Genomic DNA, 19,837 nt, shown 5'->3' with positions numbered 1-19,837 from the left:
GCCGCGTCGTGTCACACGCACTCTTCTCCTTTGTGTGCAGTGCAGCGACGCAGCGACTCGCGGCGCCACGATCACAATGCCTTGATTGCCCCGACCGCCATCGCGCCCTTTATTACGGCGGCGCGCCGGCCAAGCCTCCGCGTCCGAGCCTCGGAGCCTTGGGGGCGCCGGGGAATCGAACTACACTACACGCGGAGCGCGGCGGGTCGCGGCCTCCTCGCGGCGCCTCGGTTCCCAACGCGCCGGGAAAACAGTACCACAGGCACAAAGGCGGCCCAGCCGGCCGGCGGGCTCACACGGGCAGCACCAGGACGACGACGACGTCGGGCAGGATCGAACCGACGCCACGGACGGGGAACGGCAGGACGAGCGACGCCGAGCACCTGTCGGGGACTGAGCCGGCCCGGGCCGGCTGACGTTTCGTTGCGCGTCGGCCGCCGGCCTTCCCCCCTCCCGTCGGGACGGCGACGCCCCTGGCCTGCCCCTGGCCCCCCTCAGCGTCTCCAGCGGCGGCGCGGCGGAGCGGAGCGCGGCTTCGCCTGCCTCCCCCACTCCGGGCCTGCTCTTCCAGAAAGCCAGCCGGACCCTTGGGTACCACAGGTACCACGGAGATCGTCGCACTCTAGGGTGGCCAGGATAGCGGTCAGGACCCCGCCGGCCCCCTCCCCGCCCCGGCTTGAGGCGCGTACCTTCGGCCTTCGCGTACCCTTGGGAACGTGTGATGCTACGGTGACCAGACTGCAGGGCGGCAGGGCCCTCGATACTCGTCTCAGGGAGTTCCTGTCCTGTGTATGAAAAATGATTGCAACATATTAAAATGCAACAAATTTTTATTCCGTAATAAAATATTTTATAACAGTATGTATTCACAGTTCAGGTTTTAATGGTATCTGGACAATTTGTACTCCTTTCCCCACAACACAGACACTGATAAAATCTCTGAAAAAATAATCAAAATCAAAATTAATTACAAACATGATCCATTTGATGTGAGCACTCTCAAAATAAAAGACTAAGGTCTAACGTACTTATCTCTCCAAATCTGCATGTCTTGAACATCAGGTACAGAACATATGGTCTGACTAACAAAGTCACAAGTAAGGTGAGTAGATCCCTCCAATTCCAATTTCCACCGCCACACAGTCAGTCTTTGATCGATAGAAGTGCTTAGAAGCCATGCTCCGACCAGCCAGACACCTGCATAGGATTGATTAAAACCTAATATGTTGTACTTTTAGACAAAATTATTTTATTGGAGCTCTGTAAAATGAACTTGCCTGTCACTTGAGCAGCATGAGCAGAGCTGTTAGACCACTGAGCAATCATAGACACTTCTTTATCTCCCAGAGTTAAAGCAGTCAAGACCACAGAGTTGTCATCCCCACCGCTAGCTACAAGTATGGTTGACGCTTTACTTGTAGGAAGGACCTGGGCATGAAGGCTATTGACACCTGACTGGTGACAGCGACTGCTCCAAATCGGTTCCCTTCCAGAATTTGATGTGAACATTTCTGGAAGGATGTCCCAGAGAGCAATCATCCCATCAGTGGCACTAGAAATTAGTGCCACTTTTCCTTGATTTAAAGGGACAGTTAGTAATTTCAGGACACATTTAGTATGAAACATTGACTCACTAACAACTTGGAATGTTTTGTTAAAAGAATCAAACGTAAGCCACCTGGAAAACAAAATCCAAAAACTCATTAACACAGAATATAATAAGCCATGTAAGGACTGAAAGAACACCAACATTACCTCATGGCTCCATCAGAACAACCAGATATCAGCTGCACAACAGAATTGCTTTCAGTGCTAGGAATACAACACAGGCTCATGTATCGCATTTCTGGATCAATGGAAGGAGGAGAGCGAGGATGGCGTTCACCTTTGAGCATATGTGAAGCTAATTCTACACATGAAATTTCTTCATCTGAACCTGTATTAAAGGGAAGAAAAGGCAAGTATAAAGGTAGCAAAATTTAATTCACAGTTAATTTACAATACTGTATACCATGTTTATTTACAAACCATGTTCGATTTGCCAAGCTTTGAGTTGGGCCCGACCACCAGCAGAAAAAAAGAAATTATCTTGCACACAAATACAGCGAACACTAGAAATGTGACTAGTTAGAGTTGCTCTACTCACTAGAGTAGAAATATCCCTGAAATGATCACCACAAAAATAAAAAGTTGACATTATATGTAAGAGACTTTTTGGTACCATAAACAAAATAAGAAAGAAGAAACTTACCCACTGAATTTGCACACATAAAGGGTACCATCTTCACCACCAAAAAGCAGTCCAGAAGGCACAAGTGGAAGGATTGAAACACTATTTAATTCACGAGGGCTTATTCCACACTGAAAGTTGAAAGAAGATTGTGTTAACTATTATAGCATATTTTTAGATTTTATTTTACTTTGACAAAATTAAGGCAAAGAACTAAAATTGTACTTGTAATGTTGGCTTCATCAATGTCTCTAAGGCCCTTGACGAATAGTAAATTTGTTTTTCTCTAACATAAGTCAATTCTAGATTCTCTTTGCTTGATACCATACAATCCCAAGAACGGTGGCCTCCCCCACAATCTATCTGGAGAATTGTCCTCCGTTCACTAGTGCTCCAAACAATCATATTCATCTGTGAACAAAGAAATAGAAAAATATAAATATCTTAATCATTTCCTGGACAAAAAAAATTACAATGAAAGCATTTTGGCGCGCTTTACCTCTTTGAACCCAACAATAAGGAAATTTTTATTATCTGAAGGCAGGGTTATGACAGAGCAGACCCAATCCATAACCATTTTATCAGTGGATAGCAGCAACAACTGAGGTGGGTCTGAGTTAACGGCAAGCATTTTAACACTGCCATCACGGCCCGTAGAAAATATTTTCCCATGGTGTTTCATTACACTAGTTACACCAAGCTTTCCATGAAGCTTAGGAAGTGAATGGTCAGGAGCTGAAAACTGCACCTCTGCTTGTGAGAATCCTGACAGACTGAATAAATGCAATGACCCACAACGATCTCCACACAAAAGAAAATTTTGAGAGTTCTTTGTCAAAAGTCTGCCACATGTTGGCCATCGCTCTCGAGATCGAGGAAGAGTAAATTGACCAATGCATTTCATATTCACCCCTGGAAAACCAAATCTAATGAGACAACTGCAAGTATAATAAAAACCAAGTCTGAAGCCACAATTTTGTTTTCCTTAGTAAATAACAGAACCTTGCTCTGGGGAGATCTGCCAAACTCTGAGACGACCTTCATCACCGCACACCAATATCTCCTGGTCAGAGAGCCACAAGAGAGACCAAATTTTGCCGTCTTCTAACTGCTGCTCAAGGGTCCATTCCTTCCCATCCTTTGCAGTGCCTGAACAATTGACATTTAGGTCCAGTCAACAACAACAGACAGATGTTAATGCTTTTAAGAAACTACAGAAAAATACTTACATTGATATAAAATTACCTCCCCTCTAAGTGAAGCAATGGAAAATTTTGTACGGCTGGGTGCCACTGATAGTACACAATAATTTGAAAACCTGACATCCTTGCAGACTATTTCCCAAGGAGTTGATATAGAATCACCTCTCAGGATTGTCCCGTCCTCAGTGGCAGCCACAATAACTCCAGATGACAAAAAAGCTAATTTGCGCACACAGGGACTGTCAATCAGTCGAAGGAGATCTTCAGGGAATGGGCCAGTGATGGCTGTCGGCACTGCCCTTGGTGAAGGAGGAGGAAGGAGTTGTATTGATCCATCTCCAGCACCTGTGACCTACCAAGACTTATTAAAAGAGTTCTCTTCTTGATTTTAACAGTTTCAATTTTCTCCTCTTTATTTTCTTACCATGAGCTGGTGCTTGGCACTGCAATCAACGCTCCACTGACAACCACTGGTTGATCTATTTATGCTTTGAAGAAGGTTTCCATTTCTACTCCACACACAAATTTGATTATCCTAATTCAAAGAACCAGAATGTGCTTAGGAAAAATTCTACAGTGAAAGAGAAGCTGAAGCTAACAATAAGACAATTGAAGTTAGTTTACCTCTCCTACACTGACAATGAAATTCTCAAACATAATGCTTCGCCAAACTCTTGCAGAGTGGCCATAAAACACATTTGAGCAAGTAACAGTGGATGATTGCCAATCAGACTTATGAGGAAACGAAAATTCCCAGAGGCGAATACTCCTATCATCAGATGTGGAACACAGGGAAGATGTTTGCCAGTCCCAGGTAAGAGAAAATATTACACCCTGAAATTTGCCAACAACAAACACTGGTAACTGACATTACTTTTAAAATTGTAACGAACTGTAAATGTTACAATAGTAGTTGTCACTCACATTATGACCAACAAGCCTGTGTAAAACAGGCTGGTCGCACATGCCACTTCCACTGGGCAGCCATATAACAACTTCTCTGAAAACAGTACCCGCAAAGACAACACAACTTTCCCAATCTTTGCCGCAAACTGTAGCAGAATATCTGTACAGAGAGAGTCAAGGAGCCTCTTTACATCAATAACATCAAATGTGGTATGATAATCAAGTGGGAAGGATACAAAATGCATTTCTCAGAACAACCTGCCCGCATTAATTCAGTTTTGTCATTTTCGCTCCATGACCAAAGCCAAATGACATTATGGGCAGTGACAAGCGATATTTGAGTGTCATCAGAAAGCCAATGTGCAGTTAAGACCCAGTCTTCCAAAGATATTGATGCAACACATGACATCTGAATCCTGAAAGAAATAGAAATTCGTTCACAAAATATAAAAGGAATACGCAGATAAGATTTTATACGGGGAGACTATATATGCCAACATACTCTGTCTGTGCATGAGAAAATTTGAAAACACGAACACTTTTACTTCCAAATATGATTATAAGATTTTTTTCACCGGGCTCGATTCCATATATTTTGTGGCCCTTAAATACTTCCACTTCTTTGACACATGTTTTGGTGAGTAATTCAAATATTTTCAGAATTCCTCCAACACCTTTAAAAGGAAAACAAGATCATGTGTTTACAGAAAATTCATTTAATAATAATTCTTTTCCATAAGATTCCAAGATTCCTGTCCCTACCAGCAAAGACATAAGGACCAAAAAATTTCACACAGATGACATCAGTGCTGATGAACACATTTCGAAATGATATGGTTCCAGGCATTGTTCTAGGGACAAATTAAATAACATTACATTGATAAAAATTTAAAACTAATTCTAGCACCAAACACATGCGAATGTGTGGTTATGGCCTATTGTTTTTATAGTTTAGCCAACACAAGAACAAGAAATTTATCTCCGAAGTTGTCATGTGATTCTCCGATCTTCTGTGAACATACAAAAAGAGAACCAAGTAGAATCAATTTTTATTTTGGTACATTTAAATATAAAATATGAAAAATGATTTTTTTTGAAAATTTTACTGCAATAGTGAAAAGACTTTTCAGGACCGAACCTGCACAGCCTGCGCAACTCTAGCAGCCGACGCGTCTGTAGCGTTGTGTCGCGGTACCTGTTTACGAATCTTTGTCGTTGTATTTTTAACTTTTCACTCGCAGCTCGTAGATTTCGGTACTTAAAGGAAACCGAGCCCTCCTGATCAGTCATGGGAGACAAGTTGAAACTGTACGGTTTGATCGCCACGATACCTTTGTAATGATTGTAGTGGTTTTGTGCCTTGAGTTTGTCCTCACAGTTTTTCTGTCTCCTCTCTAATTTTCAGTTTAGTTGCTGGTGATGTTCGAGGAAATTTCAAGGCGTTAATGAAACGTGTTTCTACTGTGAATGACAAGAATGGGCCCTTTGATTACCTCCTATGTGTTGGTGATTTCTTCGGACCTTCTGACAGTGAATGGAATGCGATTAAAAATGGCAGTATTCCAGTTCCTGTGACAACCTATGTTTTAGGACCAAATTCTGATGAACACACATCCAAGTATTCTGATATCAATGGCTGTGAACTTTGTCCCAATATTAGTTATTTAGGCAAACGTGGTGTATTCACCACAAGTGACGGACTGAGAATAGCATACGTCAGTGGTCAGAAGGAAGGAACATCTGACACTTCTTTCTCCGAGAACGATGTCATGTGCGTGAGAGATGTTTGTTACAAAGGTCAATCTAATTTTAAAGGTGTTGATATTCTTGTAACATCATGTTGGCCGAATGGTATTTCTCAAAATCACCAGAAAGCTGTAAGTACTTGTTTGACCAAAGCTCTATTTGATTTGTTTTAAGTTTCTTTTCTAGAAACAAGTTTTAATGTGTTCCTGACATGCTCTGTCACAGGAGAGCAATCTGCCATCAGGATCTCCACTGTTATCTTGGCTGGCAGCTCATATCAAGCCTAGATATATTTTTTCTGGGATGCATGATGTTTATTATGACCGCCCTCCATACAAGTAGGTCACACATCTTTGCTTATACAAGCTAAATTGCATATTGGTTTGATTTTTCACTCATCCTTGATTTATTTTTAACCTTTTAACAGGAATGAAGCAGCTCCAGGAGATACTTCTCAGCACAATACTAGATTTATGGCACTTGCATCTGTTGGCAATCCTTCAAAACAGAAGTGGTTATATGCACTGAATATTGTTCCGATGGAACACATGCGTGCTTCTGAACTTCTTCAGGGAACGACAGATGAAACAAAGAGTCCCTTCCCTGGTCTAGCATATTTCTCAAATCCTACGGGAAGTCAGGTAATGCTCTGTACTGCAAATTTTATTTCAACATTTTTGAACCCCTCTCAATGATTTAAATTGTTTTCTTGCAGGAGAAAGCAAATCAGTTCTTCTATGATATGAATGCTCCTAACGATAGGAGAGGAGGAAAACGTGGGCGATTTGATGACGGTGGTCAAGACAGGAAAAAACGAGAAAGACCAGTTTTTGACCAAGGTTGGTCTAAAATAAAATGTATTTTGACATGTAACATTAACACTTTGTCCTGCCTCTAACTCAAAATCTTTGAATTTTACAGCCAAGTGCTGGTTTTGTCTTGCCAGCCCGGAAGTTGAAAAGCATCTTGTCATTAGTGTGGGCACTCATGTATGTTTACATCCTGGTTTCCACATCACCTTTGTTTCTAGTTACCAGTTATCTTATAATGTAATATTTTATTTTTTATAGGCATACTTGGCTATGGCGAAAGGTGGCCTTGTCGAGGACCATGTATTGATTCTGCCGGTAGAGCACCATCAATCTACTGCAGAAGCCCCACAGGATGTGCTTGATGAAATTGAAAAGTAAGCTAAGCTCTGCAAATTTCTGTCAACAACTCTATACATTTTTTACTAACAATTTTTGTTTTCCAAAGGTTCAAATCGGCTATCAAGAAAGCGTGTTCCAAGCAGAAAAAAGCAGTAGTGTTTTACGAACGAAACTACAAAACTTCACATATGCAAATACAAGCCATACCTATTCCAGAAAACGCAACAAAAGAGCTACGTGAGATATTCCAAGTGAGTATATATTACTCTAAAAGATAAATGTATGGTACTTAATCAAATCAAATACTGTTTTATCTATGTGTATTTTTTAAAATAGGAGTCTGCTGAAGCTGAAGGATTTGAGCTGGATGAACTTCCAGAGCATGCAAAGCTAGATCAAGTGGCCGGCCCTAGAGCTCCATATTTTTATGTCCAACTTCCAAACGGAGATAAACTTTTCCACAGAATTAAAAAAAGCTTTTCTCTGAATTTTGGCAGGTTGGTTCATATTATTATTAATTGCAATGTTGTTTGAATTTATGTATGCTTGACCAATACAAACTTTACTGTTGATTTCAGGGAAGTTTTGGCTAGTGGACCCATTCTGGATAGGGAACACATGGCTGATTGGAAGGATGTAAAGCAAGACAAAGTAGAAGAAGTTGCACTTGTAAAACGATTCAGGGAAGCATTCCAACCATATGATTTTACACTGGTGGAATGATCAAGTACAGTATTGCAATCTTTGTAACAAACTTCAAACAATCTCTAAATGAATTTAAAAATAAACCTGGTTCAGTGTTCTCTATTATTGATTCCTGAAACCCCCAAATGGCGATTGAAATCCTCCCATTCCTGATCCACCTGCTCCAATTTGAGAAGATTGTTGTTGTTGCTGCTGCTGCTGAGTGGCTGCATATCCTCCAAAATTTTGTCCAAAGTAACCGGGATTCTGGGGGTAAAATCCTCCATAGTTGAATGGGCCATTCATGTAGCCATATGGGGAAGGAGGATATGGGTAAGAAGGGAAGCCCCCCACATTGTATCCTCCCATGGGACTCGGAAAGAATCCTTGATTTGGAGAGTGAAAGGATGGCAGGATTCCTCCAAAGAATTTTGAAGAAGATTTCCCCTGTAATTAAAAACCTTGCTCAACACCAAAAATCCATTTTTTTTTTTCAATTTAATGTTAGACATCTTACCTCATGGTTCAGTTGAGAAGAGAGAGTAAGTCCTCTAGGATCGCCTCCCTCAGTGTGTCCCTCTGCTCTGGCAGCTTTCTTCTCGGGTGGTATGGTAAGCGCATTCGCGGCACACAGGAGGACCACAAAGAGCTTGAGCTGAGACATCTGCATTTAATACAAGACTATAATCAAATATTTTGTCATGTGAAGTTGAGATACCAAAACCCAATGAATAAAACCGTGCCTTGGTGGTGCAGTAGTCGTGTTGTCGGTCGGGCTTCCCTGCGTGACTCGAAGTCGGCCCACCTGGACTCTGACTAACAAGCTGCACTCACAAGGTGCTCTAGATGTGGTGGAGACCTGTGTCTGCGACGCGCTGCGGCGGCCGCCATGCCGGATGCTTGCTGATATGCATATGGCACTACTGGAGGACCTTCAGTACCGGGCGAGTGCTTCCGAAGGGTGGTATCGTCATCGCTGTCTCTGTCGCGCTCGCGCCATGGGGAGTGCCGTGGGGGTGCGAGAGAGACGGGGCGTCGAAACGACCTTCCAAATCACTACGCTGGCGCCCTTGCTCCCGACGCCGCGAAGCGCAAACGCAAAGCCAAGGCAAAGCGCCGCGTGGCGCCGCGGTATCTACAGGAAGGCGGGAAGGCCGCCGGTAACCGGAAGTACCGGAAGCGGCGGCCCAGTGAGGGTCATAAAGGCTACGGGCAGTGCGGTGAGGGACAGGACAGTCAAGAACCAAAAGAGTGACTTGAAGACAACTGTATTTTGATAACATAAAAAAACACCACAGTTTCCATCACATACTTTTCATTTCAGTAATATGCAATATTACATGATCTTATAAAGATAACAGATATCACTGACGTTTCTGTGGGAATCTTGGATCGAATAGCAATAACTTGACTACACCTTCCACCTTCGTTTGAGTTGTGTACTTTATCACTGGCACACATGAATATCTACATGTGGCCCCAAAACAGAGAGGGAATAGTTCAAAAGAGGAAATAAAAAAAAAGACATTTCCTCTCTGTGGCTCTTTATGACCACATCAGTCTTACCAATAGACTGTTGCTCTGGTGAGCTTTGAATGGTAATACAGGCACTCAATTATACAAATCATAATTTTAATTTTAAGGACGCTGCTCTGATGTATAACCAAACTGCAAAACTACACATAAAAAAAATTGTAAGCGTAAAGTTTATTGCTAGGATTTTTGGTAGAATGTGTTACCAATGAACCTAGTTGTCTGTTTCGTAATTTAACATACACTGGTTATTTGACAAGTAACCAATATGGTAAATCATAATTCAAGTGTCAAAACAATGAAATCAGAACAATGGCAGTTAATTGCTTTAAAAACTGGTACAATGGTTTTTCTTAAAAAAGGGTATGGAGCACACCAGTGTTTAGAAGAATCAATGGCATGGTTCCAGGACCATTATTTGAAAGCATGGCTACACCACTTTCCTACAGACATGCTCATACATGTGCCATCTCATGGGTTGAAAAGTTACCATTAAAGTTTGCCTCAGAAACATCAAGATTACTTAATACAGTCACCATTCACAAAAACTTTGTGAAATTTTACAAAGACACATTATTTAATTAAATAAATAATTTTACTTACATTTACAAACACACATGCATGCATATTCATACTATAATGGAAATCTTGTAAAATAAAATGTACATAAATAAATTTTACACAAAAAAAATATATCTTCTGTCCAATTTGCACACTTGTCAAGGGGCCAGCCTGATTCACAAAAACACTGTTCCAAACTAATAATTAAATGAAAATCAACGATACCAAAGTTGTAACAAGGTCAAAATATCAGTACTAGCATGAAATATGATTAACATGAAAAAGAGATGATGAGCTTCAGATTGGAATAAAAGTGGATAGGACCATGGCCATGGCAAGGTAAATGCGAGTTCATGATGAAGTCAGCAAGGTTTTAATTAATTGACAGAGCTATGAGACCCAGTCCAGTTTAAAAGTGACATCGCTGACTGCTGACACCCTTACATGACTTGATGTACAACAGATTAAGCACTAGAATAAGTTGGCATCAATAAATGTTGGGCCCAGCCCATAGAACGGAATGGTAATTTCAGAACTTTCAAGTTCGGTATCGTACAGGTCAACTATCCAAACAATGTAGCATATAAATAACCAATATATCACATTTTACATTTTAATATAAAACCAGAGACAAACCAAGAATTATCGTTGTTCTGAAAATGTAACAGAACAAGTGGCTTGGCAGTGAACAAGGGGTATAGGCACATTCAGCTTGACCAAATCATTAAAACAGTGCAATAAATACTAGTTTATGCGCATTATCAGAATTACAGACATCCAAGTTTCCTTAAACAGAGAGGAGAAAATATTCTCACACAGAATCAGTTTCATTGAGAGCACAGGGACTTCCCCTATTAACAGAGCTAGAATCAGGTAAACAATTATTAGCTTTTTCTTTAGTTTCTACAAGAGATTCCTCCATAGCTACATCCTCACAAACAACGTTACTTTCTTCCATATTTTCATCATCTTCGTTCTCTTCCACCTCGGAATCATCATTCAGTTCTTCCTTCTCGCCTTCTTCTTCATCCTCGTCTTCATCTTCTTCTTCATCGTCGTCATCGTCATCATCATCGTCGTCATCATTTTCCACTTCTCTTTTCTTTGAACTCTTCTGTACACTCTTGTTTGGCTGAGCAGCTCTGTCAGGTGGAGGTGAAGGCGACACTGTTAGAGTTGAACTACTTGTGCTGTCTCTTTCTCTCTTAAGAATTCTATGAGGAATAGGTCCTTTTCCACTAGTTACAGTTACACTTGAACTTTCTTGAGCAGATTGTTCTCTTTGAGGTGGTGAAACAAAGTTCAAAACACTAAATGTAAACTGAATGCAACCAAACTTGATGAAAGACCCATGATTGAGAAGGGCGGTGCCTTCCCACCCGGCACCACTGCCGCCGATTAGACTTGAACTGCTGGAACGACAACTGCACTTCATGTCAACCTGAAGGAGTAACAAAGAAATAATCTTAGGACTTCAACTACATGTATAACATTTAGATGTTAAAATTTTTTATGAGGATAATTTTGTTAGCAATCCCTGCAACAGTTACCTTTCCAATGTCAGAGGGCATTTTGCAAGGTTCTGGGGCATTGTCTTCTTCTCTCACAACTCCTCTCCTCTTATCAACAACAGCTCTTATTTTTTGAATTAGAGGGGGAACTTCTACTTCAGTTTCTGCAGGTTCAGCAGCATTGGTCGTGCCTGTGTTAGCACTGCTGCTACTACCCCCACTTCGTCTGCCATGATGTGGGGGATTCAGGGGCGGACTCATGGGCTGATCTTTCACAGGCACCTTCTCAGAGAAATCGCAGGAGTACAGCACATTGTCAACCGTGGTCCCATGCTCACTGTAATTCATGAGCTCATAGTGCCTGTTTACCTACAATAAAGATAATCTTTTACAGACACTATTATATACTCTGTGTTTCACACTTCCCAATAGGGAACATTAAAGCTTACCTCATCACAGATAATAACAGCATGTTTTGCTGTGACGTAATTGCAGTGGCCATAATAGGTGAGGCAAATGTCCATGTCCCCTCCAGTCCCTACTTCCATAACTCGGTAATAGATAGGCATGGGAGGCTGGCAGCTGTTTAGTGGAGTTAGCAAAGCTCTTGGTTTTAACCCAGCTTCTGGGGCTGGCCAGAAGGTGGGTTGCCGTTGCACCAGCAAAGACGGTGTTTTTGTCGGTAAAGCAAGGCAGTCGGACAAAGAGCTGTTGGCTGACAGCTGCTGGAGACGCTGCAGCGCTAACAGGCGAATTAAACGTTCATCCAACTTGTCAACAGAAGAAACTGCAAAAGGAAAAGATTTTGTTAAATTTAAATCAATTGTTTGCTTTATGTTCACTGTCACATTTTTGTTTTTATTTGTATTTTAAATGAGGTATTGAGGTAATTTACCTGGCTCACAGTCTAATGAATCCTCCAAAAGATTAGTTAGTCCGTCAAGAAGTACTTTATCACCAAGCAACTTCTTTATTTTTTTCTTGTCCTGTTCCTTTCCAGAAGTCAGTGATGTGGACTTCTCTAAGCTGTAACATGGTAATTAGAGTTGTTGTTATAATTCCAACTTTCCAGGGGAAACATTACAATAGACAATGACAAAACCTTACATCTTATCAGATGCTTCTGAACTTTCATCATCAATCTCCATAATTGTGTCTGTATCACCATTCTGGATTTTAGACGCATGAGTAACTACTTTAGCCAAAGTAGAGCTACCATTCAATCCAGTTATATTGTGGGTCTTGGAGCTTTCTACATCTTCCTTTTCTAAAGTAATCTGATCAGAGTGATCAGATAATCCATTACTTATAGTATTTCCTTTTAGATCTTTGAACTCCAGATCAGTATCAATTGTTTCTTTCTTGATATGAATTCCATCACTTTCATCTGACCTTCCTGACAGTGTCTCAGCATCTTGATTTCTGAAGTCACTTGACTGTGACATTTTCCTTCGCTTTGTACTAAGATGACATGCTATGCTTGTTTGTAGGGCTACTATACCGCTAAGCCACTAAAATAAATTAAAAATTGTTATTAAAAAAGTAAAAAACTTTTTTGAGGACATGTAAGGTATGAGAGCATTGGACTTACTTCCTCCTGTTCTGTTTCTGTTGGACCATCTATCCCTGCATCTTGAACCTTAGACTCAGGAGCAACAGCCTTGATATCAGCCCAACTACCATTTACCTCACTGTCTCTTAAAACATCCCGTAAGCTAGGGACAAGAGGTGGTCGGTTTTTGTACATTTCTTTCACTGAATTGGGTACTTTGGCTCTGTTTCGAGGAGCAAGCTTCACCTTGAACCGGAATGGTGGATTTTGGCGTCTGGTTTTTTGAAGAAATTCTGTTTTGATTGTATCTTGATCAATAGGACCAGTGTATTTATCCCATAAGGCCACTCGTTGAGTGACACTAAGGGAGGTCAAGAGCTTTTCATCCTGTGGGATATAGAAATAGAATCAAACATCAGTAGATGTACCACGAACAAAAAACGGAAGTCACTTATCAACATTCATTGTTTGAATATTTAATACTCTGGCAACAGTATTGATACCTACAATTGCTTGCTCCACGTGATTAGGACACATCCACCGGCCACAGGGAAGTGATGTTAGCGGAGGATCCAAGCAGTCAAGATGGAAGAGAAGTGGGCAGTAATCACAGGCTAGCAGTGGGGCTCTTTTGCAACTTCTGTAAGACAATCAATTTAGATTTGAATTAATTTAAGCTCAGATAATAATATCATAGCTGCTTTTTTATTTCTTTTGGGGGAGACTCAAAAGAAACTCACTTGCGACATTCAAAACAAGTTTTAGCAGGCAAAGGTACTAAACCATTGTCCAGTTCATGTGTTCTACTCCTCTTGGAGGCAGAGGCTCTTTTTCCTCTAGTGGGAGCTGTGGGGGAAAAAAACCAGAAAATTGTAGAAAGACTTTCACAATATAAAGAAAATTAAACTAGGTATTTTAAAGTATGGAATGATTTGTAGACCTCTATCAGTGCCTGGGAAATTGATTGGTAGAACCATCTCACGAGGTAAATCAAATTGTATTGGATTCATGGAGGAAGCAGCTGCTATGAGTGTGTCAAGAGCACTCTGACCATCAGGACCAGTAGCAACTGATGTAGTTGTAATGGGCCCCGTAGGCTGCGCTGCAGCGGCAGCAGCTGCTGCTCTACCTCGCCCCCGAGATTTGTTGGATTCCATAGAGGCAGTGCTAGATGTGCGAGATCGACCTGTTGAAAATCAAACTCATTTAACAAACAGAATCTGATCCGGGGTCTCATGACTGACATGACAAAATTATTCCATACCTCTAGAAGGGGTATCCGCTGGTTCTTCTTTAGTGGGCCCATCGGAAGTTTCAGAGGGATTAGCAGCCTTTTTGAGGATCTGAAAACAATATAAATTGTATTTTGTGGACAGTTTTATTGGTCACATCATCAGAGACAGCACCAACACACACCTCCTTCAAGGCAGGTAGGCCGGCAGACATTCGGCACTTGTGGCACAGCCACTGGCCCAACGGTATGTCATCATCTTGAAGTGGGGGATCACTGAAAGGAAAGTAATTGTCAGCATCAAACAAGGAACTCAAGAGAGAACAAGCTTCTGCATTCTGCAGAAGTTTTAAGATGGGAGGAGCAGAGCGTTAGCCCTTTACGTCTCGTCTGCAGTTCTTGGTATTGTTTCAAACAACCACAACCGTTGCACCGTCAACAGCAACACAATCATACTCACTGACAGCCAAGATGAAAAGAAGCAGGGCACTTGTCACAGCAAATTAGATTTCCACCCTCACTGCAAGCATCACAGCAGTCTCGATTGTGACCTTTCCCAGGCCTCTTGTAATAAGGATGCAAGTCTAAGCCCTCTTTCTTCTTGTTGGATTTGGACGCCTCATCATTCTCTGGAGGTGCTATCAGGGCTTGAATTTTCTGTGCAAAAATTAAGATTGAAGGTAATGTTACACAAGAATCAAACAAAAACAGAGAATTGGTGAAAAGGGAAAGAACTACAGCAAAACGGCGTTTTCGGAGCCTCGGCGGTCGCCATTTTACCACAATCATGGCGACTTGAATAACCAGAAACTTACGGTCATCAGGCCCCCGGAGGAATCCACATCGTACTCGGCGGACGTCATGGTGCTGGCAGCACTGCTGGCTTCACGTTGACGGCCGGGGCGAGCCATGGACATCACATTTCACGAGTATCAATCCGATTTCTTGGCGACCGGACGCCTGCAAAGCCTCCCCTGCAAGGCTCCTCTTTGGTTAGATGCTTAGGCTTAAAGCACGGTAAACATCTGTCACCGGCGAGAATTACAGGGCGGCAGCTCCCTCTGCCCGCACCGGGGAAGAGGGATCAATATACGGTGCAGCTGACACGCATTTTCCTTCACGCGGCGATCGCAGACAGGTAAAGAGTCAAGAAATGTTGCGCTAATTTCCAAAACACAACTAGAACTAGGCGCAAAGAAAACAAAACACTCCGGCTTCGATTTCGATACTATCGATACACGTCAAATCTCGATGTTTTTGTTTTGTTTTTGTTGTTGCTTTGAAAGTTTAAGTTTCCCGCTCTGACACTGCAGGTGGTGCTAGTGTTTTGGGTTTTCTTTGTTGTCTTGTCTTGTCACCGCACCTTTGGCATGTGGTAGTCGAAACAAGTTTAAGCCCATTGGAAATAGCTATGCGTGATTTGCATCGGGGCTCGGGAGCCACGCTACGGCCTCTGGACTGCAAACGAACTATAAACAAAAATCTGCCAGAAATGCTGTCGGTTTTAAGATAAATGTTTATGGTTTTATTACTGGTTTGAAAAAATTTATTGTCACAAATTATCTATCACTAGCACTGAACAGACTGTCTCCTGACAAAAGGTGGCAAACTTCTTGAGCACTGTAATCTCTTTCAGAGCAAGTTCTAATATACAGTCTTTTTAAAGCTTTTATTCCGTCAGAAGTATTTATCTCTGCATGTGCGCCTTAATTTCACGATAATTCCCTTAGGGTCTAATGGGCTGCCTACCTCCCGGGCGTCCTGCGGCCGGAGTCGGCTCTGGGCTCGTGGCTCTACCCCATGCCTCCAGTGAGACGGAGGGTATCGCCGCAGCGCGGGACGCACGGAGTATCTCTTGCGCTCTTCACCGACCGGCGCCACGACCCAGCCGAATGCACTGCCTACCTTACCTACCAAGAAGGAAAGAGAGGGGCGAAGATTCCGCTGGTGCGACGTGTCACCATGACAACTACTCCTGTCCTGTCGAGTTTCGTCTCATGCACCGCCGCGGCGCGCCGCCCGTCTCAAGTCGTTGGCTGCACTGTCTGCGGTTTCCGAAGCGGCAGTTAAAATCTACCTTGAGCGAAGACGAAACGAGATGGGCTCTCCTCCGCGGCGGTGCGTCGCGTCGCGCCCGCAGCGGACTGATTCCGAGAGTCGCTTTCGTCGCTCTGTCTCACTCGCGCGAGACAGGGCGACGACGAGCTCTCTCGGAACCAGCCTGCAGTCACTCCAGAGGGCGCGCCTTGGCAACCCTCAACCCTCAACCCGCTCCGCCAACTTGCGCTGCTGGGACGTAGTGGAACGGACCCGCGGCCACACGTGACCACGTGACCGATGCGACCGCGTCGGATGACTAGTGGCGTAGCAGGCGTAGCTAGCGAGGCAGAACAAAGGTCTTGTCACCTTTGTGATGGATTGGTCACTCGATGACTCCATCGCACGCGCGTTGCGCCAATCAATCACAGGTTTTTATGCCTTCGAAAGTCGCCCGTTTTGGTTTTTTCGATGCCGGAGTTAACCGGGCTTGACCGGTGGGAGTGTCCGCGCTTGCTGCGCTTGCTGTTCTCTCACTCACGGAGCTCTTTATACGGTTATCGACACGACGATCGGGCTTTTTGTTGGCGGCGCGCGTTCGGGTTCTGGCCGCGTCATCGCGAGTGGGGACTGACTGGGAACCTATGATTGCCTCTGACTGATTCCGCGCGTCGCCCCGTCTCTCTCGCACTCGCGGGACGTGCCCTACTCGGTGCGACAGAGAGCGAGGACTGGGAGGAGGGCGCCGCACCGCGTGCAAAACACGGGAAAGTGTCGATAATGAGGGGTCGCGGGAATAAAAACAAGAACGAGGTCGGAAAGGGTGGCGGGGATTTGGGCGATCCATCAGCCGCGGCAATATTCAGGCAAAGGGTGAAAGAAAGGGGCTAATCTGCACTGCAAATATCGACGGCGGGGCGGTACTTACGGTGGGGGCGGCGGCCGCGCTTCTGCAATAACGCGCAACTACGACGGCCTGCAGCCCGATTCCGTCTCTCTCGCACTCGCGGGACGCCTCGTGAGTGCGAGGGAGACAGAGCGACGAAAACGACTGCCCGAATCAGTCTGCAGAGCGGAAACGATTCAGGTAAGGTGCCTTTCTCTTCCCGATCCCGATAGCATAAACTTGCCATCATTTATGCATCCATTTTCATCCACTTTAGCTAGACCCCTCTGTGTGTGTGCGAGTGTGTGTAACGATCTGGATCTCTCACTTCCATCTGCCGGTGCACACTACTTTACTAGAGAAAAGGCCGGCGGCGAGGCGAGGGGGCTACACGTGATCCGTTTTCTGAAACAGACCCTCACACACACACACGTACACACTCGCGCGCGCGCAGCCATTGAATGTGATTCTCATAATGTCACTACTTAATTCATTCAGCGTCAATAACAGGAGGATGAAGGATAAGGCGTCCCATCATGAAGCGCATCGCGTCGCACTGCGCCGCTCCTCCATTCCATTGCCGTGTCTCCGTGTCCCCACCTGGCTCGTTGTTTGTGTGTTTTGTGACGCGTTGCGCTGAAAGGAGGGCTGGCTGGGGCGGGGCTCGCCGCCGGGTGTCTTCACCTCCTCCGTGCCGCGCCGCGCCGCGCCGTGCCCGCGAGGACCCCCTCCAAACAGTAGCAGTGTCGATGACACAACGGCCATCCGCGCCACTCGAGTTTCACCTTTGTGCGCCTCTGCCTCCAGCAGGACGAGAAGGAGGCCGTCGAGGAAGCCGCGGCGGCTCGCGGGGGCCGATGGCGCGGGCACCGCGATCACGTCCCTCCGTCTCTCTCGCACCCATGCGGGACGCCCCACGAGTGCGATAGAGACGGAATCGGTTTGCAGTGGGCTGCCTCCGAGTCGCTGTGTCTCGCTCGCGCGTCTCATGGGGGTGCGAGAGAGACAGAGCGACGAGGCAGCAGGAGGACGTGGCCGGGGAATGAATCAATGCAGCTTAGAAGGGGTGGCGCGGGCGGCGCGCGGACAGCTCCATTTCCCGGGATTAAAACGCAAACGACAACGCGACAAAACAATTTGAATCCGGCGGGCCGGGCCGGGCCGGGGGCGAAAAGAGCAAGCGACAGTAGCCGAGCGGCGGACTAGCGGCGGCCCGAAGCCCGAGGGCGGGGGTGGTTTAGTTTAAGCAGCCTGGATTTGCATACGAGGCTACAACACCGAGCGCTACCCCGAGTCCGCTCGGCAGGCGGTAAGGTGCGGCAGCAGGGCCATTCCGAACAACGACGTTTGGCCCTTCACTCACTTGCACCCGTACCGAACGCCGCACGAGTGCGAGAGAGACAGCGCAGCGGACGCCGTTCAGACTCTCGCCTGTCTTTGAGCCCCGGCACTCTGGGCCAGAAGACCTTTTAAGCGGACAGAACTTTTGGTACTTCACTGGAGTTCGGCAGTCCTTAAATAGTTCCTGAATTCAGGCACATCGGATTGCCCTTTAGTCGAAGAATCTATCGTTGCTCTCATGCGTTTGATTCGGAGTCCCGTTGGAAGAAGATAAGAGACCGAAACGCGCCTGGAGTTATCTCCGCCTACGCTGGTCTTCTGGACCACTGTGCGGAGGCCATGTGCTATTTACCAACTGGGTGCGGTGCGGCCGGGGCACGCCGCAGCTCCATTCCGAGCAGAGCGTCTGTCTCTCTCGCACCTGTGCGGGACGCGCCGTGAGTGCGAGAGAGACAGACAGACAGACGCACTGCCGTCGCAGATAAAGACGTCCGATACGGTGTCCGTGCGCGCGGCCCGCGCCATAAAACAGGCGGAACCCTTTTTACACGCGCGGATCGCGGATCAGAGCGAGAGACTCGGCGAGAGAGAGCCAATGTTCCGGCGTGAACGGCGCAAATCGCGGCAATGCTCCGATTGCCCGCGCAACCCTTCGGGGGTGGAGAGGCTGCGGTGGGAAGCTTTTCTCTACGGCGCACCCAGTAGTAGGTCCTGCGGATGGCCTTGGAGGCGGAGATGGACTCCGAGTGCACATCACCGAAGGCGCCCGGGAGTCTATGCTGGCCGTCGGGCTGGCCTCTTCGAAGCATGCGAGTCAGAACGAACTTGTCCAAACTGAGAATTTAGTCGTTGGAAACCAAACTGCGCCGGCGTAGCGGCGAGACGGCATACTACATCGCAGTGCAGCCGAGTGCTTCGTCGCTCTGTCTCTCTCGCACCCATACGGAGCGCCCCATGAGTGCGAGAGAGACAGAGCACCCCTTTCCTCTCGCGCCACGGGCGGCATGGCACACCAGATAAATCCCGTCACGCCGCGTCCCCGTCCGTAGTCCGTGCCACGGTCTAGATAATTGGGGATGAACCGTGCGCCGTGCCGTGCCGTGCCGCGCCGGCTGGGTGGTCCCGGCGTGTGCACCGCGCCATGTCGCGTAAGGCGATCACAACAGCGTGCACACACACACACACACACACACACACACACACGCGCGCGCGCGCGCGACACGGAAGACTCGTCAACCGGGGCGAGTAGTAAGAACCTGCCCCCTT

At 45.5% G+C, this 19,837-nt stretch overlaps 4 protein-coding genes across 4 annotated transcripts; 1 reads left to right on the top strand and 3 right to left on the bottom strand.

Annotated features, from left to right (window-relative positions):
- Positions 1-812: 812 nt before the first annotated feature.
- On the bottom strand, positions 813-5,304 carry LOC117642129 (WD repeat-containing protein 6). The gene is made up of 16 exons (XM_034379981.1): positions 5,101-5,304; positions 4,841-5,012; positions 4,575-4,754; positions 4,357-4,498; positions 4,057-4,266; positions 3,857-3,967; positions 3,460-3,784; positions 3,233-3,379; positions 2,730-3,142; positions 2,456-2,641; positions 2,252-2,361; positions 2,029-2,162; positions 1,756-1,936; positions 1,278-1,678; positions 1,029-1,197; positions 813-939 (listed from the first exon to the last, which is right to left on the bottom strand). Exons 1-16 carry the CDS (start codon positions 5,183-5,185, stop codon positions 867-869), a joined length of 3,039 nt encoding a protein of 1,012 aa, XP_034235872.1. The 5' UTR covers positions 5,186-5,304; the 3' UTR covers positions 813-866.
- Positions 5,305-5,482: 178 nt separating this feature from the next.
- LOC117642130 (CWF19-like protein 1) lies at positions 5,483-8,042 on the top strand. Its single transcript, XM_034379982.1, has 10 exons — positions 5,483-5,646; positions 5,744-6,215; positions 6,310-6,422; positions 6,512-6,725; positions 6,800-6,923; positions 7,006-7,073; positions 7,155-7,270; positions 7,342-7,486; positions 7,572-7,732; positions 7,814-8,042. The coding sequence occupies exons 1-10, from the start codon at positions 5,627-5,629 to the stop codon at positions 7,956-7,958; spliced, it is 1,578 nt and encodes a 525-aa protein (XP_034235873.1). The 5' UTR covers positions 5,483-5,626; the 3' UTR covers positions 7,959-8,042.
- LOC117642131 (chitin synthase 8-like) lies at positions 6,907-9,063 on the bottom strand. The gene is made up of 3 exons (XM_034379983.1): positions 8,663-9,063; positions 8,437-8,583; positions 6,907-8,366 (listed from the first exon to the last, which is right to left on the bottom strand). The coding sequence occupies exons 2-3, from the start codon at positions 8,581-8,583 to the stop codon at positions 8,043-8,045; spliced, it is 471 nt and encodes a 156-aa protein (XP_034235874.1). The 5' UTR covers positions 8,663-9,063; the 3' UTR covers positions 6,907-8,042.
- Positions 9,064-9,171: 108 nt separating this feature from the next.
- On the bottom strand, positions 9,172-15,519 carry LOC117642128 (PHD finger protein 12). The gene is made up of 13 exons (XM_034379980.1): positions 15,123-15,519; positions 14,768-14,964; positions 14,493-14,583; positions 14,341-14,419; positions 14,017-14,262; positions 13,817-13,922; positions 13,584-13,716; positions 13,116-13,463; positions 12,632-13,035; positions 12,420-12,550; positions 11,974-12,311; positions 11,564-11,893; positions 9,172-11,454 (listed from the first exon to the last, which is right to left on the bottom strand). The coding sequence occupies exons 1-13, from the start codon at positions 15,222-15,224 to the stop codon at positions 10,825-10,827; spliced, it is 3,135 nt and encodes a 1,044-aa protein (XP_034235871.1). The 5' UTR covers positions 15,225-15,519; the 3' UTR covers positions 9,172-10,824.
- Between the last annotated feature and the right edge of the window lie 4,318 nt (positions 15,520-19,837).

Source organism: Thrips palmi, unplaced genomic scaffold (genome assembly GCF_012932325.1).
Source record: "Thrips palmi isolate BJ-2018 unplaced genomic scaffold, TpBJ-2018v1 HiC_scaffold_16, whole genome shotgun sequence".
Taxonomy (NCBI): Eukaryota; Metazoa; Arthropoda; class Insecta; order Thysanoptera; family Thripidae; genus Thrips; species Thrips palmi.
Note: the sequence above shows the minus strand (reverse complement) of the source record. Positions and strands in the feature narration are given on the sequence as shown.